This window comes from Enoplosus armatus, chromosome 12 (genome assembly GCF_043641665.1).
Source record: "Enoplosus armatus isolate fEnoArm2 chromosome 12, fEnoArm2.hap1, whole genome shotgun sequence".
Taxonomy (NCBI): Eukaryota; Metazoa; Chordata; class Actinopteri; order Centrarchiformes; family Enoplosidae; genus Enoplosus; species Enoplosus armatus.
Genome location: NC_092191.1, coordinates 17,326,330 through 17,348,900, shown reverse-complemented (window position 1 = coordinate 17,348,900; position 22,571 = coordinate 17,326,330). Strand labels below are relative to the sequence as shown.

The 22,571-nt window shown below is 44.8% G+C and overlaps 1 protein-coding gene across 1 annotated transcript in view; it reads left to right on the top strand.

Annotated features, from left to right (window-relative positions):
- Window positions 1–12,862: 12,862 nt before the first annotated feature.
- Window positions 12,863–22,571, top strand: part of sipa1l2 (signal induced proliferation associated 1 like 2) — a 50,760-nt gene continuing 41,051 nt past the window's right edge. Inside the window, exons 1-4 of the mRNA XM_070916534.1 lie at window positions 12,863–13,857; window positions 13,921–14,297; window positions 17,929–18,062; window positions 19,397–19,585. Coding sequence (XP_070772635.1) covers window positions 12,863–13,857; window positions 13,921–14,297; window positions 17,929–18,062; window positions 19,397–19,585 — 1,695 coding nt within the window. The remainder of the gene's footprint in view (window positions 13,858–13,920; window positions 14,298–17,928; window positions 18,063–19,396; window positions 19,586–22,571) is intronic.

Here is a 22,571-nt window from a genome sequence, read left to right as displayed (position 1 = left end):
GACATCACCTAACGTTGAATTAAAACACAGCAAAGACAACAGCTTACAGCCAGCTGGCCCGCGCTTGCACAAGAGGAAATCACCACTCACAAGTCTACATGTGTAAAATGCACACAGCCTTAGCTGTACTAAATGAATTGAGAATATGTCTGCTAAAAAGTTGAAACTGGCAAGGTAAAGTCTGACCACTCAGTGTCTGGCATCTGCTGTTCAGCTGAGCAAGTTGTTGTTTTTCATATGGGTTCCCCTGTTGTCTTTGCTTTTGCTTCTTCTTGTCTTCTACAAGCAGAAGACCGGGCACAATGCCAGTGCGTAGCAGAGCAGAGCAAACCTTTACAGCGCCAGTTGCAGCTTTTAAATCGACAGCTTGCTTATTATTTCCTGCCATGCAGGCGCAGAGCGCACATGCATGTTAGCGGTCAGCTTGCTGTCAGCTGTAGTCTTTGATGCATTGCCTCACATATTCTGATAAAAGCTGCACTTGAACATGCTGCAGTCAGTCTTTGTTGGTGCTAGTTCTTTGGCTTGGTTGTATGTAGGCCCTTAAGCCAACAGCTGTTAGCAGTGAGGCACTGAGGAGTAGCGCCCTGCAGAGATGAACCTCCTTCTTTCTTACATTTTTCTTCCTTACTCTTAGGACCATCACAGCATCCCTCCTGTCTGCTGCTCTGGCCTCTGCTGAAGGTGAAAATATGCAGCCTCAGCATATGGCATGTGGCTAGAGGGATTATCAGTTTTGAAAGAAGGGCGATTCCCCTCTCTGGCTGTGTCTTTGTCCGTTTATCTTGGTGTGTTTAAGGTGGTCATGGTTGCTAGCTCTGTTGGTCAGACAGGCCTTTGTGCCAGGCTGCAGTTCATAAGACAGGGAACGAAGTGGATTCCTCCATCTCCTGTCGCTCCAAATGTCAGCCATCGCAAGAAACTTGGAAGGTCACAGGCTTGACCTGGGCATCTTTTCCCCGGGAACAATAGCTCTTCCCCCTCTTTTTTCCTCTGTCCTTCCTGTCAGCCAGAGAAGTTCTGAATGTCACGGTCCACCCCTTCCCCCCAACCACCAACACCCAACAGTCTTTCTCCCCCCACCCAGCACAGCCACCTACTTTCCCTTACATATGCTAATATTGCAGTCTCATTCATTCTGTTGGTTGCTTTGTCACAGGGGGAAAGAGAGGGTCGTGTGCATTAAGGGGCAGCTGTATGCATTTTGCTAAATTGACTCCAGGCTGCAAGACTTGTCCTTATTTTACTCTCTCCTTCTATCTTTCTCCATTTCCTGCCAAAACTAGTTAATGGATAAAGGAGCAGAAGGAAGAGTTGCTGTTGCTTATTTTAGAGGCTTTCTGCTGTGAAGTGGGGCAGCTTTCTCTCAACAAGTGGCTGATGGATTTAATGCACTTGGATAGCATTTTCACAGTGAGCTCATTACCACAGTGGCTCACAGGGCTTTGTGTCCTCTGCTCTTTGGATTTATGGCTCTGATGGAAAAGGGACTCTCTTAATCAGGTAAGCATGGCAACTGTTGATATCTAATGTTGCTTTGCATGTAATGGCTTCATAGGAAAAAATGTAAAGGCTAAATGATGCATATTGACCTCAATTTTATTTGCATTTCACTGCAGAGTAAGCATTCTATAAAGCGAGGAAAGTCGTATTTTTAGACAATGGTATGTTTGAGTGGTCTAGCCTGTGGTGTGTATCAGAGCAGGAATTTGTGAGTGTGTGTCTCAGACGCAGACGCAGCACAGAGAGTTCCTGCGAGGTGAATAAATGAGTGATTCATCAGTGTATCTGTGCTTACTCCTGTTCTCCCTACAGTTATGTTCCCCTCCCCGCACCCCCCGGTTGACTAAACTTTATTCTGTGTTAGCTGTGGAGCTTCTGCCCAGAAGTCCAAATTGTCTCTCTTACACCAGATTACTGTCAGCAACACCAGGCCAAGCGTGAAAAACAAACTTTGAAAAGAAAATGAGTGCCTCTGAAGTGAGTAAGAGGAAGGAGAGATGCTCCATGGCATTGGCGCGTTCTGAGGTCGCCCTGCTGGTCATCGTGTCCAAATGCTGCTCCCCGAATGATGTGTGTGAATGTGTTTGTGCCTTAGTGTGTCGGCTCTCAATCTTAACAGTGTCACACAGCTTACCTACCTCCCTCCGCTGCTGCACTGTGTCTCAGTGATAATGTGACAATGTGGACCCTCACTGACCTCAGTAGAGGAGCAGAGGCATGGATGTTCTCAGAGCCTTTGATTTGAACTCATCACAACTCTTCTAACAGCTTCCCTTTTACGACATGAGAGCACTCTTCTCACCATTTCTCTCCTCCTCTCCTTGTTTTCTTTCCCTCCTCTCCCTGAGAGAGTGCACTCCGCTGACAGGCTGCTGGGTAGCGGCAGAGGGGGGATGTGTGCTGATGGAAATAGGTGGTGGTTTATTCTGGAGGCCTGCTGGGCCACATCAACCCTGCACGTCCCTTTCTGTCTCACCATAGAAGTGAAGGCCGGCGTGGCTAGGCCAAGTTGGGGGACAGATGGTCCCTTTTGGAGAAGGGCCACAACGCAGTGCTCTGTGTTCGCGGGGCTCCGCTGGAGCAGCCAAGAACAAACACGGTCTCCTTCTGTTGAGAACATACAGGAGCTTCAGTCTGCGCGACCTCAATAGAATCTCGGAGTGACATCTAAAACTATGCATGTGCATCTTGGGTGTAATGCTAATGCTAGTTGTTACATACTGTTAACTGACATACAGCTAAGTGCTTCGTGATAGCACTGCTAGTACATTTCTAATAACACTGTATTCCATTAGTCATATTAGTCGGTAGTCATTAATTTTGTATCAGAAAAGGGACTCTCTCCATTTTCCATAGCCAAGTTTACACCATCGCTTAAATCTTTTAACGTAGTGCATTGTGGGTCTCTGTTGCCTGCAGTGCTTGTTCTTTATTCTCATGTGTATAAACAGGGAAAATCTGTTGTCCTGTCTATTTTAATTCTCAGATCACCCTGAAACAACTAAAGGACAATGGCAGTGTGCTGCCTGGCAGGCGCTGGGCAGATAGCCAGCTGGCAGGGCAACAGGGTGGGAGACTCCCATTTTCAGTGGAGCCAGGAGGAGGCCTGCCTCTCTCCCGCACTACCTACAGCCAGCACTACCACCATTGTGCTCTTTTAATATATGAGGCGCAATCCACTTCAAGAACAGGGGCACTTTTCTTTTCAAAACGTAACTTTGCCGCATAGCACAGTTCTACACCTTGTCAGTGTGATTATTTGAAGCTACCATCAGTGCTGTGACTGTGGTTAAGCTCCCACTTGATGGATTGCTGTTAGTAATTATGTTAATCTTGGCATGTAAAGGTTGTCATTCCAGAGCTGCTGTGGTGAATTTATTTTATCAATGGCTGTCATCTTGATGCATTATCTGGCATTGGAATTTAGAAACAGTTGAACTGATGCGCAGGGTGTATTTAATGTTTGCACTAGAAATACTGTTACAGATGACTTGATGAATGAAATATCAGCTCATATAGCATGCCGAAACACTACTTGGTGAAGAAGCATACATGTTGCATTTGAACCCTTTACATGCATAGCTTCAAAACATGCCATGGTGCGTCACAAAACAATCAATTACTTTGAAAGAGTCAATTGATGTTTCCGGAGAAACGGAGATGAAAGATATATGCGCTCATGTTATGTGAATTATCAGAAGGGAGAGTCAAAGTAAATGTAATTATGTGTATAATTACATTTACTTTTGACTCTCCCTTCTTCTTGTTCCCTGGCTTCTATACACAATCCTGCTGTTTCAAACCACTCTCTCCTGGCAGACCCCCTTTTCTTTGTCTGTAACGGAGCATGTGGTAGATATTATGAGATTTGAATGTGTGCAGGAAATGAAAAGAATCTACCATTTGCAGTTTTTGTTGGGTAAATACTTACTGTTCCCTGAACCAAGTGAAATGGAGTCAGATCACGGGTGACCCCTGTGTATTGACATTCCAGATGGAGCTACTGCTAACACAAAGCAGAGCAGACTCAGGGTGTGCACTGGTGTAGGAAAACAGACTCGTGTCTATGTAAGCTGCCTCCATGATAAGACAACCTCTGGAAATAACCACCAGTCCAAGCCACAAAGTCCACAGCAAAGCAAAGAGCTATCTTTTGTTTAATTTTATACGTGAGAGCACAACTGTTGACAGATGAGGTGTGGCGAGAGGACTGTTGGAGGGCAGTGACCTCGGGTAAGCTCTGTGACCACACGAGCAGATATCAGACACATATACATCTCTGTGGCCTCTTTATATTCCAGCTGTTGTCTGTCCTGTATCTGCGGAAAGCTGTTCAATTTTCCTTGGCTGTTATGGGAGTATTGAAGTCTTATTCTGGTATGAAGCAACTTCCTTTTTTTGCAGGGATTCCTGTCTAGTCTTCCCAATCCAGAAGTGAAACAGCTGAAAGGATTTTAATTTGAGTTTTATATAGATCAAAATTGCAGACAGAGTATGAAGAGTCTCTTTTGAAGTAGCGCTCATGCCAAAGGTTAGACACTGCAGTGCTTGTTTGATAGAGGCTGTCTTCTCCATAAGTCTGTGCACCTGGGCATTAGTCAATGCGGGCATTTCCCACAGTGCATTGGGAGGCCCAACGCCGGGGGAGCGATGAGACGGTGAGGGTATATGTTTACTCTGTGCTGTCTGACCTCCTTTTTTATCTCTTCTACTGATTGTTCTTCTGCTGTTGGGTCAACTCGGGTCTGTGTGCGCTGAGATGTAAACAAAAAGTCTCTAATCGCCTCCCGCTCCTGCAGAAACGGCCCCCGTTCAGCCCCTCTCTCTTTACGCAAGCGCACACTCATACGCACACGCACTCCTTTCCTTTCTAGTATTTTCTGTTTGTTCTCGGTCTCCTCTGCTGCTGTCACGGCCATCGTCATGTTGGTATGAGCTCGCCGTGCGTGTTGGTGTGATTGTGGGCTGGATCGTGTCAGAAGGGTCGGTGGTGGTGACGTGACGCTCTTATGCTTTCGCTAGATTTTAGCTTGAATTGACACACACAGGCAGTAGAAGAGAGATGAGATTGCAGATGAGTCGTGAGACATGGAGGGCTGGTTGTCAGTGTCAGTGTCGCGTTCTCTCAGGCAACATGGAAGGTTTGCAACGAATACAAATCCCTGCACTGGGCTTCGACTGATGCAGGGTGTGTAGGCCTTGTTGAATTCTTTTCACAAAGTCTCGTCCCCTAAGTGGTTAATAATGCCATGTGATCTGCCCCGTATTTTAGGTGTCAGCTTTGGGGCGCATGTTTCATGTTAATCCCTTATTTATATTATTTCCAAACAAAGAAAATGGACCAAATTTGTCACCAAGATGAAAAATTTCAAGGCCACAGAAATCCGTCCTATGAATATGTTCCATGAATACACAAGGATCTACTGTTGTTGTTTCTTATACTGAAAACTAGTGGAAAGCAGTAGAAAGTATGCAATGCAATTAAATTGACTTACTTGGAGTGTTTATTGCTTTTTAAAGTGATACATTGCCTTTTGGATAGGATAAATAGATTTTTAATGAAAGGGGTCACTCATTTTGGCACATCATAAAAGCGTCTGGCACACATTCCCCTCCTCATTTGTGCCCCCCTCCCCTCTGTTGTTAGAAAAGAGTAATCTCTCCATTCTTGTCTGCTTTTTCTCATTGTATAGCACTTCCAGGACTGGTCCCAAATCATCCTCTCCCTCCTGTAACATAAGCTGTAACTTTAAGCTGCAGATGGAGCTTGTGCATCTCTTCACTTCAACTTTCACCATTAGGATTTCTGGCTTTGTGTCTCACAGACCTCCAGAGCTCTATCCAGCAACCTTTGAGGACATGCCAAATTTGATTTCAGATGGAGTTTACTGGAGCTCATAATGATAGAAATGGAGTGAAGTGAAGGAGAGGGTGGGAATCAGGGGGAGTAGTGGGATAATGCTGGATGGGTTAAACTGTCTGTTTGGTCACTGGCAGTCTCTATATCCGCTCTAATGGATGACGCTGTCATATTGCCACCCATCACCGGTGAAGTGTTGTTTTTAATTCTGTCGCTTGTTACTTATGCAACCCCACTTAACCTAAATAAATCTTAGCATCTGTGTTTGTTAAATTCTCACCCATGTGAATATTTTTAAAGGATAACTAGGCTGGATGTGGTTTGCTGTGAGTTTGCACATATCAGACTCGATAAGGCAGCTGGCTGGAACTCATTTCATTGGTTTCCTTACCTCCCACTGAGGGTGTGACCCTCCATTCACACTGGCCATTAAAATCTCAGCATTACTCCCTGCAGGCAGTATTGGCACATCGGTTGGTGGTCTGACCACAATAAGAGAGGGTGGAGTTAGATGATTGGGTTCTTACCGGCTCAGATATAGTGAGTTATTGCTGTGTACAGGAAAGGGGCGAGTTTGGCCATTAATGGCAGGGCTTTAGCATCAGTGCTAATTTGAGTGTCAGCTGGTGGGAGATTTCTCCCTGTTGTGAGGTTGAATTGTGGGAGCAGCAGATGAAAGAGGAAGAAGTTGAATGGTGCATTTGGTTTTCTTTGGTCCATACTTTCATTAGCCTCAGTCGGTGTGAGCAGTGATACACACACACACACACACACACACACACACACACACACACACACACACGGTGTCCTTTCTGGTTATGGAGGCACTTGGGGAAGATGGTATGCCTGGTTTCCCAGGCCCCAGTAATGAACTCTCAAGGATAACATCGTCCAATTAATTGGTTCTGTGGTTTAATTGCAAGCATCTCTTTGAGCAAGGTTTGGCAAAACTCCCATTCTTCTTCTTGTTCTTCCTGCTCCACCACTTTCACTTCTCTTCTTAACCTCACATTCTCCTTTTGCTTTAACCCAGTTAAGGTAAAGAATCGCTCCGGTGAAGCAGAAACACAAGTGTTTTCATCAGATTGGAGATGCCCGTGTCTGGTTTCAGTCATACACCCCTCTGCACCCCTCCTTCTCTGACTGCAAGTGTGATGAATTTAATATCTATCCTGCCCAAAACCATTGCACACTCCCCTCCCATTCCCACCACAAGGTTGGAACAGCTGCTCACAATAGAGGATTGAAAACAGAGCTCCCACGTTGTTTTAAATCAACTCCTCGGAGGGCGAAACACTAACAGTGTGCAGCGCAAATCTGATCGCATTTGAGTGTGATGTGACATGGAATGTGAATCATTGTTTTTATTGAGAGTTTATTGAGGAATCAAATGGCGGGCAGTGAAGCATAAGCAATGCCTTCAGGTTTGTTTGCTTTCCACTTGGATTTTTTTCCTTCCTCTGTGTTAATGATGAACACAGTGTGACACATCAAAATGTCCGACAGTCAACATTAAAAAAAGTCGAAGGCAGGTACCAAGGAACTAAAATAAATGGGATCGTGAATGCGCTGAGAAAGACTTGTAAATGTGCTTGACATAGAAATGCTGCCTGACTCACTATATGATGAAGTCCATGAGCTGGAAAATTGGTGTAATCATCTTGGCCTCCAACCTACATTGCACCCTAATTTGGCTGCGGGAGGAGAGGATGGCTGCATCACGGCTTGGCCTCAGCTCTGGAGGTTGGGGGGCGTCTTGGGGACGAGGCCAGCTACTACTTCCTGCTTGCCGAGAACAGAGGAGCATTAATATGGCTCAATTACACAAGGGTTTATTAAAGATAATTGGCCATAATCACAGGTCTGTGTTCACCCCAGGGCTCAGAGTGGCCCAGCAGCTTGGTGGGGGCTAAATAAACATATTTGACTTTGACCTGAGGTGCAATAGGCTGGACACTGTGGAGGATGCCATATTTTAGAGGAATGTGAAAATTCAAGTAAGTGAAAAGCATGGCTTGAATACAATTGCCTCATTTACAGTTTTACCTACAAGATGGTCTTGCTTCAGCTTCACCAGTGTACTGAATAATATTGTAACACAATAACACAATGCTGTGTTATTATGATATTCTGTAATCATGCAGAATGGCTGTTCTGGCAGCAGCATACAGCTAAATTGTGCCTGTGATGGCCAAACATATGCAAATCTTGATATTTTGCTCCCATAATTGTGACTTCTAGGTGACGTTGTGCAATTTTAAAACACAATTTACTAAGCCTTTGCAGCATCAGCTCCTCTAGTTTATGCTGCAGATATTTTGAAAGGTAACCTTTGGTCCAAGACATGTAACAAGTTTGGCTTTTTAGAGAATCACTGCCACTGAAATGGGCCTTGTTGCGAACAAATCATGCACGCAAAGAATTTGGCATTCCTTTGTTTTAAAGGGCTTGTGACATGGCCCTGATTTTTGAGCACACAGTATGTGCCTAATTTCCCGAAGTGCTGTCAGCTCTAATAATGTTGTGCACAAAATGAGTTTGTGACTCTCATCCAATAGAGTTTCAGTGTTAATATATGCAGTGCTGCTTTGTTGAACATCCTAACGTTGTGATTTAATTTCCATAAATCTCTTTTTCAAAATTGATTATTTTTTCACTCTCTAGCTGAGGAGCCAAGTTTTTATATTAATATTTGGATAATTCGTAGAAGTGCAAGAGAGCTGCAACCGAAACCCGACAAAAAGACACTCCACAGCTTTTTTTGGAGGGACTTCCTCTCCATAATCACAATGTAGGACGCGTAGAGGTGACTAATGAGAAGTCAGTCAGACTAGTGAGTCTGTCAGAGTTGGCTGACATCATGCCGTGTGTCCTGCTCTGGTGAAATGGCCTATCAGTGTTCGTAGACTATTAATCTCAGGATGGTGGACAGTACGTGTTCACTTTCCTGACAGCGTATTAATATCTGCCGAGCCTTTAATCAGGCCACAATGTCAGGATTATTTTAAGACCTGGCAGAACCGCTGGGCCACTCCTCTCTGGATGAACCAAGATGAAAGACATACTGTCCAACATCAGGGACAGAAAATGAGTTCATTACTGTAATTAGGCCTGTCTTTCTCCCCCATCTCTCCTTTCTCATCCCTTACCCCTGTTCACCAGGCCTTGTGTCTTAAATACCCATAATGGCGATGCATTACTCCAGTAATACAGGGGCTGTTAGCAAAGCAGACCGCCCACCCTCCATCTGCTGCCTCCCTTGTACACACACAGCCACAAAGGAAAGGACAGAAAACAGCCTCCTTCAGGTCACACAGAAGATAGATTCTGCTGACCAAGTGCCTCTCTGTTGGGGGGGGGGGCTGCAGGGGGGGATGGATGTGGAATGAGACATGGCACAACTGTGTTCATTAATCACTGTCGCAGGGAAAGAAGCTAATAGAAGGCAGGAAAGGGAAACACAGACCACCATGTTCACTGGTTTATCCTGTCCTGTCCTCAATGTGAAATAAAGGCTAGCTCACCCTTTCCTGACCCCACGTAGCAGCACAAGCAGGGAGAGGCTGGACACTATGAACATAAACAGGCTAGTCTCCTGCTTCGTTTTATATTCACTACCAGTGGGAAAGAGATTGCAGGCAAAAATATGATACTATATAACACAGCCAGGAATGAAAAGACTTTAAAATGTGAATTGATTTGAAATGTTGTGCTAAAGGGAGAGAATAGTTGCACTGGTGATGTATTTTATTTTTATTGCTGAGTTTATACCTTTAATTTTTTCATTTTACGGGATGACGTAATGCTGTTTTCTCCTAACAGTGATGATAAACATTAAGCTTTGATTGTTTTCTGGTTTGTCTGCGTTGACAGCATTATGCCCCTCTCTCTTTTTTTAGTTGCTCAACACAGACTACCATGAAAAGTAATTCATGCTGTTTTGTTGTCATGCATTGAGATTACAGTTTGTCAGTGTCTTTGTTCTTCCCGTTCTCAGTCATCCGTTAAAGCCTCTGTTGGCGTGTCACCATTGATAAAGCTGTTTGCACAGGTGGCACATTTTGCTGTCACTAGCTTTAATTGTGAGCGTGAAAAGACCGCGTTCAGTCAACGCGTGACATATGGGTGTTGGTCAGCAGAGCGCCATAGTCAGTCATCTCTGCTCCCTGTCATGGCTGGGTAAGAGAGCTGAGATAGATTCTGGTTGACTAAAGAAAGCTAAAATAAATGTCCAGCAGCAGGAGTAGAGGATACTGGGGGAAAAAATAGTCATTTTTTTCCAGGAGTTTGTTTTGGCGATAGGGTATCTCACATGGTACTGGATTCAGTCACTTTTCTTCCTTTTTATTTGAAATATAATAATTCATCTTAATTCACAACTAGACAGAGACAAAATTGTCCTTCTAAAAGTATTACCAAATTGACACTACATTTAGACTTTATATAGCGGCCATTTTCCGGAAAAAACCGTTGGTCCCTGCTTACACTGGCACAATAGCAATTCAAGCACTAGTCCAGGAAATTGCACTATATCAATAATGTATGTACAACATTTCGAATGAGATAATTCGCTTTTGTAACTTAGAAGTCATTGCTTTATTTAGAAATAATAAACTATGATAACACTTTGGCCTTCTCGGACACGGACGTCGTCGTCTGTATACTGCAGCCCGGCAGATATTCCATTATTCATCATTAGCAAACGGACAAACATATTTCCCAGAACAGTCCTCGTCGCTACATTATGCATTCACATGACACAACACAATATCTTGCTGTCCTCTCTAAGCCTGGTGCTAAATACAGTGACACTGCTTGTGAATGACGCTGTGTTCATAACCAGACCAGTCTGTAATGGGAGAGAGGGGAGAGGGTTCATTACCAATCTACTACACATTTGGGTCATGCATGCATTAACCTGTATTTGGCCCAGGCAGAAGCGTATACTTTATTATTACAATGTTTCCGACTCATCCTGAGTGTATTTGGTCTAGTCTGGCCTGTAGCTAATCTTGATGTGGCCCACATTTCATAGTTTAAATAGTTTACCCTCCTCCTTAACAGTAAATGACAGAGAAATGTAAACAGTTGTCTGGAAACAGAAACTGTCACATTGAAGGATAGTGGACAGAGCTGAAGCAAAGCTTGGGACGCCAGACCCAACTTCATCTGTCATGTTCACAGTGAAACCTTCCAAAGAGAATAGCTTTAACAGGGTTTATCATCTCCACTGAGGCAAAAAGCTAGTGCCCTGTTCTCTGTGATGTGGAGGGTTAGCTTGATAACTCATGGGGTTTTCACATGATTGCAGTGCTAGGAGAAATGAGGCGCACCACCAGCCCCAAAGAACAAGAAAAAAGCATTTAGGTCAAAGTAGGAATACTTGCAGTCTCTATTGCCACGTGGTGTGGGTCTTCCATGCAGAAGTCAGTGTTTCTAAGGAGATGAATAGAGTGCAACACCTCAGTCACTCTCCCCCACTGGACCTACAACACAGCTAATAGCATAGGATGAGATCGATGAGAGAGGAACCTGCTTGTGTTTCCTGGAGTTGCTCACTTTCTCTTGGAGTTTTGCTTTCAGCGTCAGTATACAGCACAGTCTTTGTTTGTTAGCGTCTTTATTACATCGTCTGTGTCAAATCGATTTCCGCAGTTGAAGGAGGGCTATATGACCAGCCTGGCGCCTATTTAGCAAAAGTCTACACATGGCTGGTATACAGGGGACGTTACTTACGGATAAAAATGGAAACCATGTGAGTTTGCAGAGTGTGTGTGTATCTGACATCTGAAATACCCAAGAGGGAACAAAGCTGCTTTCAAGGACAAGCCGACCAATGTTCTCACTCTCCTTCTCCCTGTCCTCAGATGTTCAGGTTAATGAATAAAACTGCTGATATCAGCCTTTTGTCTGTTTATTATTTCCCCAGTTGAACAAAACTGAACAAGGAGAAAGGGTAAACTTGCAAACTTTCTCTTCTGCAGTTATGGTAGTGGAGTGGACTACAAATGTTCACATTTCAGTGAATTTTGGCTGTTACTACATTTCTGTTTTATATTTGTCATAGCCAATTTACCTCATCTGCTCGTTAATTTTCCTCCTAACCAACTACATCAGATAAAAAGGCAAAGTGGCATTGGCGTTGAATATGCAAAACTATCCCTCCTGTATAATTTGCAGGCTTGATGATGCTGCGAGCAGTTGGATCAGATATTGGTACATGCGAACATTTAGCTGAACATCTGCCTCTTGTTGCTGTAATTTGCTTCACCACCATCTGTTAGGCATTGGCTGGAAGCACCAACAAAGATATACATCGATCTTGTTATAAACCCACAATGGCACCAGCTCCTTGCAAATACACTAATTAGCCATATTCGGTGATATGCTCTACATAGTTCCAAAACTAATACAGCCCTACATACCCCTTGGTGAGAGGTCATTACAAGATAACAGGGTGCAGACAATTTAGGTCAGCTGTATGATCATTTTTATAGCTGAACTGAATGTGCCATCTTTGGGGGGTCATTTTGTGGGATACAAACTGCTTTTACCTATGTTTTTAAATGAAAATGTCTCAGTTACAGTGTTCTAACCCACGCGCTGTGTGCTAATATTTTCTCCTGTGTTTTTGTTTCTGTGCCATAGATCCAACTTTTCCAGCTGTCACTCTGCATTGGCGGCACGCTGTGAGAAAAGACTCCACTCCGCTGTGCCTCAGCGCTCCTCAGACACTTGTCCTTGACATCCAAATGCTGTGTGTTGATTGTCGTGCCAGCCGCCTTCTGTGAGTTATGACGACGGCTGCTTCATTGACTCAGGAAAGAGGCTCCTCCTCCACTCACCAGTAAGCAAATCACATGATGTAATGAAGAAAGGTCCTGAAAGTCTGCTCTTCAAGGAGTCTGCCAACAGGATATGAGTATTTTGAGCCCTGTTACGGATAACAAATCAAACCTTGTGGGAATTGTGGGAGGCCCAGAAGAATACTCCAGAGCCATGCAGTCAGAAGATCTATTCGGCCGGAAACTCAAAGCCCTGAATGGTAACATGGGACCACCAGCCCCCAACATGCAGGGGAAACCTGAAGGCGCAGGCAAAACAAATGGTACTCCAGCCATGCCTAAAATGGGCGTCAGGGCCAGGGTGACAGAATGGCCACCAAGGAAAGATGGATGGGACGGACGGCCTTCACCGAACTATCAGAGTGTGATACCAGTATTTCAAAATGGCCAGCTGGAACATGCTGTGGAAATACTGGAGCAAGGCGAAGCAGTTTGTCTGGAAGTAGACTACTCTGACAAATACACACTGAGTGACCTCCTCAGCCACTCCCCGCTGAAGGGTCTCCATCCTATCCGTCAACGCAGCAACAGCGACGTTACCATTAGTGACATTGACTCTGAGGACATAATGGACCAGAACGCTGTCAATCCAAACACTGGGGCCTCGCTGCACCGTGAATATGGCAGCACATCCTCCATTGACCGTCAGGGCCTGAGTGGAGATGGCTTCTTTACCATGCTTAGGGGTTACCGTGTGGACACCATGGACCACCGTAGCATACCACCTCTGGGTTTCCCCGAGCTGTTACGCTGTGATGCCTCCCTCTCCCCCAGCCTGCAGACAGCAGCCCAGATCGCCAGTGGTGATATAGTCCACATTCCAGGTTACGACTACATAGACAGCTCTCTCCTCTACAGCCGGGAGCGGGAGAAGTCCTTCATGAGGCGTCTCAAATCAGAATCATCTGAAACGTCTCTGTTCAGGAAACTGCGGACCATAAAGAGTGAGAGTGATGCCTTGCGGCTGTCAATAGAGGATGACCGGCGACCTCTCAGCTTTCAAAAATGCTTTGCGCACTATGACGTCCAGAGCGTTCTCTTCAACATCAGTGAGGCGGTGGCAAGCAGAGCTAACCTGAGCCAGAGGAAGAACACCACTACTGGGGCTTCAGCTGCCTCAGCTGGAGTAGGGCCTGGTGCTGCTGGAGTGTCCGGAGGTGTAGCTGTGGCTGGCCTCGGAGCAGGGACAGATGTCGGAGCAGCAGGATGTAGCAGTGGAAATGCCCCCATGTTTGAATCTCCACTAGGCAGCAGGGAGGACTTGAACCCCAAGGAGAACCTGGATGCTGATGAGGGGGACGGCAAGAGCAACAGCTTAGTGCTGGGCTGTCCACACTTTCGCAATGAGATCGGTGGTGAGGGCGAGAGGAGGATCTCCCTCTCCAGAGCCAACAGTGCCAACTACAGTGGTGTGTCAGAGAGCTGCTCTTTTGAATCATCTTTAAGTTCCCACTGCACCAATGCAGGAGTCTCTGTACTGGAGGTGCCCCGAGAAAACCAGCCTATCCACAGGGAGAAGGTCAAACGCTACATCATTGAGCACATCGACCTTGGAGCATACTACTACCACAAGTACTTCTACGGGAGAGGTAAGGAATGCTTATGATGGATGTGTGATTTTTGACTTCACAGAGATTAAACAGTGACTATACAGGAGGATTTAAATGACTCAATGTTGAGGATTATTAAACTTTCCAGGCCAAATCCATTTCCTTGAAACAACGACTCATTGCTGTGTGAGAGCAAGTTCCCGAATGGAACAGCCTCCGCTCATTGGGTCGGCCATCTTGACGGCCCAGTTATTTTTGTAGGACCAGATGAAATAAGGGGCCAGAACAATAGCAGGCTTGTGTTGGGTGCGAGGGTGTGTGTTTCACTTCCTCCGGAGAGGAGCGGTCATGTCCTCCCTGTGATATTGCCCTGAACCCTGTGGAGAAGCTGTGATTAGTCATGTGAGAAGAGAGAGGTGAGCGAGAGGGTGTGCTGCAGCTGTTCCCCGTGGGGGCCCGCAGGGGTGTGAGGACCCCTCCAATGAAACTTTAGGGTCAGCAAAACTATGCCAAGGTCCCAGGTCCCCTCATTAAAACACCTATGTGACTGACGCTGAAAATACCATGGCGACTCCGACCCATCATCGCGTTATACATATCTGTTTTTCCCACTGTCTGCGCGTCTGTGTCTGCTGCTCTCAGCAGATTGAATTACCCATTCTTAAGCCCCCCCAGAAAACAGCTGCTTCACCTTTTACACCGAGAGATGTCTGACCTTCTCCAAAAAGATACTCTGTATTATATTCCTTGATGTCTCCAGTCGAGCTTAATGAGACCATTACGGATCTGCTTTGCTGACAGTATGTTTGAATGTATCATTGAGCTGACCCTGATAATCATTTACCCTGAACTGTTGCCTCACTCGCTACTCATCCCTAAAACTGGTCTAGTATTATGTATTTAACCTCTTTCTGTGGCAACGCAGGCCAATATATAAGTGAAATGCAGCACGTTGCTGTCAGTGTCGTTTGGATGTGACGGCTTTTACAGAAGAGGCCTTTTTCACAGTATGTGGATTTAGCCCTTGCCCTTTTTTCATGAGGTGTTTTATCGGAGAGACAAGTCTGTCATCACCTCTGCTTCACCACAAACGGACACACACACACAAAAAAAACTGCCACATACTCGAGTCGCGCACACACTCGCACAAACATGACCACGTGTCACCACTTTAGGGCAAGCTTTTATCAACCTGGGCTGAACATTGATCCTATTGATTGCCTTCAGTCCTCCTTCCCATAGCAACAGGAGTGTTTCTCCCCAGGCTGCCCTAATGGACCGTGTTTCATCCACACCCACAGGCCGAGCCTTGTTACACACAGGTCATGGTCGCATACTTTATGTAGGCAGACACTGAGATATAGAGGGCAATGTAAACCAGGGGTTCTCAATCTTTTTGGCTGTGGGGACCGGCAAGCTAGCAAAAAGTTGTCTTGCAGACCAATGGTGTGGGTGAGGGTGGGGGTTAGACCAGTGGGAGTCTACTTTTACGGATCCTCTGGTCTGATGGGTGTTTTCCACATTGTTCTCCCCCATTTAAAATCCAGAGTCTATGAATATGCAAATGTGTTGGACACAAGATGTCTCCTGCTTTGCTGATAGGTCCATCAGTATATGTGCAGGGGAGGCTTCATGTATCCACATTACAAATTGCAGAGATTGAAGGTGAGACTTTCCCCCTTCAGCAGACGAATGTGTAAACAAACTCTACACATACATGGTTCTGCACAGCGATGCTTAAACATCCAAGCAAAGGAACAATAAGAAAAACACATTTGTGAGTGGAGAGGGAAGATAACATGTCAAAATAAGAAATTATACAGTTGAAAATAAGTTAATATATTTAATTCCACTACAAAAGTAAGCTGGTTCCTTTATTAACTCAGTGTTTTTGTGACTTTACATCTGTCACGTTGAGAGAGCAACAGAAAGCGTGGGCGAGCGAGAGAGGGACTGCACATACACACTATTGACAGACGGAGAGAAGTGTGAAACTGAAGTTGATTAGATTTCATGTAAAATAACACTCGCTGCTCAAGGAGAAATTTGCCCATATTCCCAGTTTATCTTCCATAGCGTGAATGATCCATATCAACGACAGATGAAGGCCATCTCTTTTATTCAGTTTCATCCTGTCTCTTTTTTGGATGGATGGATGGATGGATGATCGGTTCTTGTCAGATCACATATTTGCGGTCCAGCAGCCAACACCACGCGGACCGGTACCAGGTCACAGCCGGGTCGTTGAGAATCACTTATATGGAGATATGTGACCTGAAAGTCACTAATGTAAAAAAAAGTAAGGACACAGTGAGGACTAGGGAAGGCATCTCTCAAGTGTGGAGTGACAGGAAGACAGAAAATCAAAGTCATCCATTTTTCAACCTTTGGCAAATTGTCAGCATCAAGTGTTGAGTACAAGTGACGTGTTATAGAAATGTGTTGACGAAAAGCTTTCCTCTGCAGTCGACACTGTCTCCCTCACTGTGCAGTTGGTATTCGGATGCCCAGTGGCCTCACATGCATAGGCTGACCTCCAACCACCATTTGACCTTATGCCTCACAGAGCATTTCCCCTCAGTTCACTGTCCCTGACAAGCACAGCATTCCTCAGACGGTTAACCCCGCATTTGGCCCCATACAGTTAATTTATTATTCATGCTCATATGCGCTTTGCCCCCGCGTTAATGCCACAGTGACAAGAATCATTGTATTTACATTGCATTCCCTATATGGATGCAATGTCTTAACGTCTGCAGAAATCTCTTTGCGAATGTCGGTGCTTTGAGTCCCCACTGAGGTTTTTCTTTTGTTGTCTGCTGAATCCAGGTCTTTCTCCCTGGATTAGGGAGTGTTTGCACACACAAGAGTGGTGCCTTGAGCAAAGCTCTGCCTCTGTCCATGTCCTAAACACACACACACACACACACACATACACATATTGTACATGGCACTCATACTCATACTTTTTCAATGATACTATATCTTTACGATATTCTCATTAAGTACACTGCCACTAAAATCCCGATTTCTAAATGATATAAATCTCTTTTGGTTTGACCAAAAGCTCACATAAAGTCTGGGTTTAACTGTTGCCAGGAAACTCCCAATATATTCTTCCACCCTACACAGTCACTTATGGAATGAAAGCAATATGCCATGAAAACAAAAGCAAAAGTTGGCTTTAGTTTTAGCATTGGTTTGTAAGGCCAGGTCTCTCTGTGGAGACATGAGTCCAGATACAAAAAGCCCCAAAACATTCCTTAAGTTCCCTGTAAGTTCTGAGGGTCGGCATTATACAGGTATGCATGTGGTTGGATCATAGATTCATCACGGTGGATTGAAGAGTCCCAAATTCATCATGTCTGTAATAATGATAATAATAATAATAATCTGGGTCGCTGGTCAGAGTGGGTCAAACTTAAAGGCCTGTATTTGTATTTATTTATTTGCTTTATAAATCCCTGTGCTGCCACCACGAGCCAGGTTCTGATCCAAAGTGAATCGGTTTCAAATCTCCACTGGACCCCTGCTGCTTTTTGTGTGACAGCTCACCCATGGCCAGTCCACAAAAGACCTGAACTTGAATAAATACATTTATGGACTTGATAATAAAAATTGATATTGTGATATTTGTGTTTAATTCCAATATCTCTTGCTCAACCCCCAGAGCATCAAAACTATTTCGGGGTAGATGACAATCTGGGACCTGTGGCAGTCAGCGTCCGCAGGGAGCGGCTGGACGATGGGAAGGAGAAAGATGGAATGCAGTTCAACTATCGAGTCACCTTCAGAACCAGTCAGGTAACTATGATACACCTATGTGCACTTTTCCTACTCTGCTTGTTGTCTTAAATCAGCGTACAGCTATTACGGACGCATGATAGGAGAAACCTGCGTGCGTTCTATCACTCAATTAAAGAATCAACTACAAGCCAGAACCTGCTTTTAAGGGATATTTCTCATATATTGCATTCAGCAAGACATGTTAAGGTCACTCCGTTCAGGGCTTATTCAAGCAGTACAAGAGTGCGGGGATGCTTCAGTACCCCTGGAAACAAGAGGAGGCTTCTCGCAGCTCTCCCCTCCTGAATCTGCTCCTAGCACCCTAATGTGTCCAGTGATTCTGTGCCAGTTGTGACTCAGTTGGCCAGCCATGCAGACGCTGATGCAGTCTATCAGAGTCGGCGTGATCGCCCTCACTCGCTCACACTCTCACACACCCCCACGCGCGTGCACACACATATGCACGCGCATGTACACACAACATGATTAATCCACAAACTGAGATGCACAGTCTCCCAGACCCCGGTGGTACAGAAGCCTCTCCTTGATTGATGCTGGGTGGTCTCATCCACTGAATAATTCAGGTGCAACAGATGTGTCAGGCAGGGAAATGTCACTGATATCCAGCGCCATTCTTGGTTTAAAGTACCACTCCCACGATAAAACAATGTATCTGGGTCATGGTAGCCCTGCAAGTAGCACGCAGAAAATGTTTTAACTCCCCAACCACTAGAGCGTCTATTTGCGTGTACTCCTATCATTTAGCCTCAGCGCTCCCTGCCTCACTCTGTCCCACTCTCACTCTCCCATCCTCTCTGAGTCTGTTAAGTAATCTGCTTTTCAGAAAGCCTCTCTGTCGGACAGCCATTAACTGCTGACATTCATGGCCACAGGCTGTGCAGATGGACTTGGGATTTATGGGCGTAAATGTGTTAGTGATGTTCCAAACAACAACACAGGGTTACAGAGTGGGTGTTTTGAAGCTGTTTGGGTCAACGTTTACTGGCACATTAAGGATCTTAATAGTAAAATACCACTTAACGTCTTGTGCTCAGTTAGCCTAAATCTTAATTATTTAGAATGCAACTTCCTGATGCCTTCCACTGGAGCCGTAATGGAGCCACTGCCCTAATTAATATGGCATAACATAAAGGGATATTATGACTGGCTCACACTGCAGCTAGCATACAAGCCTGCTTTTCATTTTCAACATTTTGAAATAAAATATAATGGCTCAAGCAAAGCGTGGGCAATGAGATCCAAATTAATAAAATCACTGGGACATCAAGACCTCACAAGACATATGACAGACCGTTGAATTAACTGACTTCACCATCTGTCTTGTCTGTCAGCTGACCACACTCCGTGGAGCCATCCTAGAGGACGCCATTCCATCCACTGCAAGACACGGGACGGCCCGTGGCCTGCCGCTGAAAGAAGTGCTCGAATACGTTATCCCTGAGCTCAATATCCAGTGTCTGAGGCTGGCCCTGAACTCCCCCAAGGTCCCGGAGCAGCTCCTCAAGCTGGACGAGCAGGGGGTGAGTACGTGGAGATGCCCTCAAGGCTTTGAGTGTCACCACAACCCTCTGCTGATGACGATTAAGCAGCACTGAAGCAATCTGTGGCAAAATGACAATTTGCAGTTTTATGGGGTGTTATGTGAGGGACTATTTCATCACTGTGAGGTCGCCAGGCAACCAGTGGAGACTCTAGGAAGTCACTGCATCAGGACAAGAAATAGTGCCTCACAAAAGCCCTGTAAAACCACACCTTTTTGTTATTATACTTTGGTTTTTGCATGGATAAAACAAGATATAGCGCGTTTGTTCGTGAACTTTAGGTGCTGGTGGGTGAATTTTGTGACCTTCTGACAGCCCGGCTGGCTGTTTCTAGTCTTTATGCTAAGCTAAGCTAAGCTAATCAGCCGCTGGCTGTAGCTCCATATTTTACGGGAAGACGTGAGAGTGGTATCAGTCTTCTCATCTAACTTGGCGAATAAGCACATTTACCAAAATGTCAAACTATTCTTTTGAGGAAGCTAAAGCCGCAGTTATTCATTCTCATCAGTGCCACATATCAGTATTATGAATATTGCTTTGGAATTAGAGTATGTTGGACTGTATTGATATTATGATATAGGTATATCGGTCTCTGCCTCTGACATTTGCGTCAGATATAGAAGGAAACAGGGGAGAGATTAACTTCAAATAGCAGGAACCTTTGTCCTATATGTGGGCTGCTTATTATAGATGAACACAGGCTTCCGGGTGGAGGCATAAGACAGCCAATATCACGCTTAAATAGATTCAAAAGAATCAATATGAATCCCTCACTCTCTGTAGCCAGCATCGACCACTTTGACACACATTTTCTGCTGATGGGACACTCGAGCTCAAGTAACTCACTTTTGACAACTTACTTATCTGAGAGCAGGTGATTTGGTATTCTGCCTGGATGGCGGTGGGTGTCATCTTGCATTATCTCTGTTTGAATAAAATGGCTATTAGTGATATGGGCTCTCTATATTCACAGGTGTCAGAGATGGATTCATTGTATGATCTTCTGGTCTTTAATTTCTCATCTAATGAAACTGGAAGATGGAAAGCAGCGGGGAGGGGGGGGGGGGGGGGGGGGGGGTTAGCTAGTGCTGTATTGCTGATTTTACTATCAGAGAATTGGCTGCTTATTAGTGTAATTACATTCATTAGCATGAGCCCATCCTTCCTATTGACAGGGGAAAGGCTCTTATAATAGAAAGTGTCAGCCATGTCCCTCTTGTATATTAAGATTGTGTTACACACATAAACAAGAGCAGTGTAGTGTCCTCTCTAAAGCAAGTTAAATGCACTTATGATGACAGACTTTGTGGATCCAATTATTGCAAAGTAACTTTGGAAGTGGGTGCTCTAGGAGGTTCTTCCAGTCAGATCTCAAGGAGCTGATAGAGGAGTTTGTTCACCTGCCTTTGGTATGAGAGACTGTCTGCAGATATAGACTTTGATATATGACCGAAACTGACACATAGGAGAAAAAAAAGCAATAAAGTAATCTAAGAAACTACTTTCAGTGGAGGAGAGCCCAGGCTAAGTGGGGCTTAAAGCTCCTCCAACTGGCAGTCCTCCTCACAGACCTCAAACCAAACGCCCAGTGGAGGCCAGTTTTATATTTGGACATCAGTATTTTTGTACACTCCTGTTTTAATCATTAATGTTGCGCTTGCTGTGCAAATGTCAAGCACCCCGTAATCTTCTTCTTAACCAAGACGGACTTTCACCACCCCCTAATGTGTTTATGAGAGGAAGCTAATATTGGACAGGAAGAACTGCGACTCAGAGCTGAGAACTAGAGTGGTCTGCCAGGCCTGTTTTTGTTTGTTTGAGTGCATGATTTTCTTCTACCGAATGTAGAAAGCTTTATCTGAGGACTTTTTTTCTGTGTGTATGCACACTGCCGAGGAGATGTTAGTCCTCTCTGTTTCTTGTGTTGGAGTGTGCGTATGTGTGTGAAAAGGCTTCTTTTTGCGAACAGAAAGCACGCCTGGGGAGCGAGAGTATCCTGGAGCAAGACAGCCTTCACAATATCCTCATGATCAGTTCTGCAGAAAGAATATCCCTGAAAGCCGCGTTGTAGACTGTGCTGTAATGGCCCTGGATGTAAGAAGAGAACAGAGCATATGTGAATGTATTTTAGATCACGTTGTAGATCACAGTGAACTGACTGTGTACTGATGGACTGGGGAAAGCATTAGGCAGTCAGTCAGATTTTGAGATGTGATTTTAGGTGATAGAAATCACAAATGATAAATCTTTCTAAGAAAGCTATTGATGTAAGGTGTGTATCTGTTGTTTCCATCTAAAGACTAAAATCTGGAAAATGATAATTTAATAGAAGCGGTTTTATCAGCTGCGTTGGTGTCAGGATTAAAAATGTCATTTTAAGTGTTAATGTAGAATTCAAGATAATAAAAGGTAGGGATCTGAACAAGATAAAGGCTAGCCTGCAGGTGTCTGCACAGCCTCTTAGAAAGTGTAACTACACATAATGGTGTTTGGTGAAAGTAAAAGACAACATCGAAGAGGTCAGAGAAAGGCGACTAATGTTTCCTTCTCGATAATGCTGAACAAATTACCTACGTCCTGACCTAGAAAGCCATTTTCACTGTTTCGAACCACAATCGAAACATGAACAAAGAATAAATGCATGACACCGTCCAATTGCCAACACTGCCTGTCAAGTTTTGCAGCGAAGTTAGTCTTACAATAGTCAACAGGTAAAGCCTTTGCAGGACCATAAATCACTCCTGATGCCCACAACTGCGGCTCAACTCTGAAGTATAATTCAGGCTTAAGTGAGATTTGTTCCACAAGTTCAAGAGAGTAATCTACCACCTGCTGAGGCTGTTATTGCAGTGCCAAAATCACTTCTCCCTTATGTAAATCCCCCCCCCCCCCCAATCTTATATTGAAACTTGAAATGATGTAGTGACCAGAATTTGTTCCCTTTCATTTTCACCCTCATCTATAT